General features: G+C 35.8%; 1 protein-coding gene across 1 annotated transcript; it reads left to right on the top strand.

Annotated features, from left to right (window-relative positions):
* Positions 1-906: 906 nt before the first annotated feature.
* LOC109172455 (RING-H2 finger protein ATL78-like) lies at positions 907-1787 on the top strand. The gene has a single exon (XM_019321612.1). It carries the CDS (start codon positions 1001-1003, stop codon positions 1670-1672), a length of 672 nt encoding a protein of 223 aa, XP_019177157.1. The 5' UTR covers positions 907-1000; the 3' UTR covers positions 1673-1787.
* The last annotated feature ends 1672 nt before the right edge of the window (positions 1788-3459 follow it).

Below are 3459 nucleotides of genomic sequence, written 5' to 3'. Positions count from 1 at the left end.
AACTAACTAAGCGCTTACTATATATTACACCAAAAGTTATAAATAACAGCGAAAACGTGATTTTATTTCCTTATATCATCATCATATTTTCAAATAGTAGAGTGTTGAACTTGACCTTTCAGACCACTATCCAATCATCACATAATCATCAATCCTTCATGGGTGTTCACCAAACATATAGACTAAGGGGTGAGGATCGGAGTTTTCTCCACTAATCCCACTACAGACCCTGGGGGTTGATTGGGCTCAACCTTTTTAAAAGTAGATTAAAAAACCTGGACGCCGCAGAACGGGAAACTTCGTTCTGGGTTCCTAGGTCCTGGGACCCAAGTCGCAATTGGTTTTGAGGATGTCGTGGTTCTGTCCAATCAAGACATCCCAACTCCAAGTGGACCCCACCCATTATATTTGATAAGATAAACACCAATTAACAACGTGTGCCGAAAGCGGAAAGCCTCAGTGGAGGAAGGAACCTGTGCATTTTGTTGCCTCACAAATTATTATGAATTATAATAAAAAGTACATTTTTAATATATTAAAAATATGTTATTTGTGTATTAATTGTATACTATATTTTTTATTAAATAATATATTTTTAGTATTTGAATAATATATATTTTATAAATACAATGTACATTTTTAATATATTAAAAGTATATTATTTATATATTGAATGCATATTATTTGATAATATAGTCCACATAATTATATAGACTATGGTTTATATAATAATAATAATTGATTTTGCCTAGATCCAATTTTTCTTTTTAAAATTTGGGGTTTAAGAAAATTATTTGTCGCAATACCTATTTACTGTAACAATGTAAAAAAACATTTTTTTTTCTAATTGCCTGGCCCACACTTTATTGCTTTTCCCTTGTTATAAATTCTCCCTCTATTCCCTAGTTCTATTCATCTTCCAACAGAGAATTGAACAAGCTTTTGTATACTAACGAACGGAGATTAAAAAAAAAACAAAACAAAAAACCCAGTATTAATCATGGCTTCTGATCTTCTTGGTCAAGATTTCTTGGAAACTTTCCGGTCTCGGAAGTTGCTGTTATCGGCCCCGGCGCCGGCAAACAGCAGCTTCGACACGGTGGCGGCCAGCAGTACGACGACATTTGACGCGAACGTTGTGATGGTCCTGTCGGTGTTGCTGTGCGCTTTGATCTGCTCGCTGGGGGTGAACTCCATCATAAAGTGCGCGTTGCGGTGTTCGAGCATTGCCGCCGGGAGGACGGCGGCGGCGGAGAGATCAAGTTCCGGCGGCAGCTCGGCTGCGGCGAGGCAGGCGAATACGGGGATCAAGAAGAAGGCGCTCAAGACGTTCCCGGTGATCAGCTACGCCGCCGACGCCAAGATGCCGGGGCTGGACACCGACTGCGCCATTTGCCTGTCGGAGTTCGCCGCCGGCGACCGCGTCAGGCTGCTGCCGAAATGCAACCACGGCTTCCACGTCCGCTGCATAGACAAGTGGCTCAGCTCTCACTCCTCCTGCCCCACTTGCCGCCACTGCCTCATCCAAACCTGCCAGAAAATTGTCGGCTGCACCGCCGCCGCCGCCACCCAACCGCCTACTCCCGCCACGCCCCCGCCGGTTCCGGCCACCGTCGTCCTCCAGATCGAACCCCTCCACCGGGAAGGTCTCATACCAAACTATCATAATTAGGTTAACTTTTTCTTTAATTTAGTTAATTGAGCGAAAAATTTGTAACCCCCAAGATTTCCAATTGTACATTTATTTAACTTCTATTTTGTTTAAAGGAAAAAAGAGTTTAATTTCATGCCACAATCTACAAACCAACTGAATTTGCGTACTTATTTCTTACTAGTACGAATGTCACAAAGTAATTTTAACTCAAGAACAAGCTAAGTATCAAATAATTAGATCAACTTATCGTTTTTGTGTAATTGGGTCACTGACCATATAAAATACGCAATTGAATTATCAAACAAACAAAATATGGCCATGCTTGATAAATGACTGTTAGCTGATAGCTGATTGGGTTGATTATAAGGTATAATTAGTTGATAATATTAGTTGATTGTAGAAAAGTATTTGGTAAATTAATTGTTAGCTGATAGTTGTCTGGTATAATTTGTTTTCTCGAAAAAACTAATTGGAAAAATTGTTTTGAACAGTTTTTTTTTGAATTTTAACATTTTGGAGTTACAAAAAGCTAATTAATTAACCACTTATATTAATTTTTTAACCAAGTCAAACAATTAATAGTGGTCAAATAAGTTACAATAGGATTTTTTATTATTTATTATTATTATTATTTTTTTTTTTTGGAGATATAAGTTACAATTGGTTGATAAACTAACTATTTTACCAAACAGGGCCTATGTGTATTTTTCAAATAAGATATTTTATGATTTATTTTAACACAATTTAAGTTGAAAACATTTCAATCTTTCCTCCCAACTAGTATGACAGAGGACATGACGATTATATTCTAAGTACATACCATATAAGTTATATGATTAGGTTTTATTTGAAGAAATTAGAAAAATGTTCCAATTGTACATATTTAATTTGTTTTATGGTTTAATTACATTTTTTTTTCAATTTCAATGACACAGTTGCACACAAAAGCAATAAGCTCAGTGGTCTATTTAACATTTTTTAATATATTATCAACGACAACATATGTCACAAGATGAACTAGTTTAATTTTAAATAAATACAATATATTGTATAACATTTTCCTTCTAATGATTCATTTGCACTTTAATGGAGATTATGGTACGACGATAATGCGGATTAGTAAAATAAGAATCTTGAAACACTGTCTACACGGATTTAGTTAACCAATTCAGTAGACAATATTTGGGAAGAGAAGAATCTTGAAATATTAGTCATATAGTAATTAATATGCTATGTTACCATATATAAAGTGTATAATACACAACAAAACATGTGTATGGATGAAATTATATTGATGTGTTGTAATCATGCAATCCATACAAGTGGTGCCCCAACATAACAATAATTTCAGTACAATTCATCAACACTACAACATTAGCATTGTACTAGGTATGATTGATTGATTAATTGAGTAAAAGTAATTTTCATGGGTTCGGAAATGGATGAAAGTGAAAAGACAATAGATAGTAACGTAAATACGGAAACGCCAAAAAGTATGCTTGTTGAGTCGACAAATCACGATTGCAAAACACAATTTGTCACGTTAATTAAAAGGCATAGAAACACAATTCCACTGATCTGATAGCTTAGCCAATCTTAGGGAAACAATTTTCTACTAATCTCAGCAGTTGATCAGAAAATTTTGGGTAAAAAAAATTGAGTTACTTAAATGATTCCAGATTTTTCACCGCGTGTACTTTTACGCACAAGTGGTTTCCAAACCCCACCTTGTTGACCTTGTCGCTACACTAAAGTGCGTTCTAGGTAGTCTGATCTGCTTCGTGACCTAACCAGTAAAAGACCAC

This window comes from Ipomoea nil, unplaced genomic scaffold (genome assembly GCF_001879475.1).
Source record: "Ipomoea nil cultivar Tokyo-kokei standard unplaced genomic scaffold, Asagao_1.1 scaffold0418, whole genome shotgun sequence".
NCBI classification, from domain to species: Eukaryota; Viridiplantae; Streptophyta; class Magnoliopsida; order Solanales; family Convolvulaceae; genus Ipomoea; species Ipomoea nil.
This window is presented reverse-complemented; position numbering and strand designations above follow the sequence as displayed.

What these genes read in the sequence shown, in the direction of transcription:
- LOC109172455 (XM_019321612.1), top strand. Translation starts at nt 1,001, where the DNA reads ATGGCTTCTGATCTTCTTGGTCAAGATTTCTTGGAAACTTTCCGGTCT.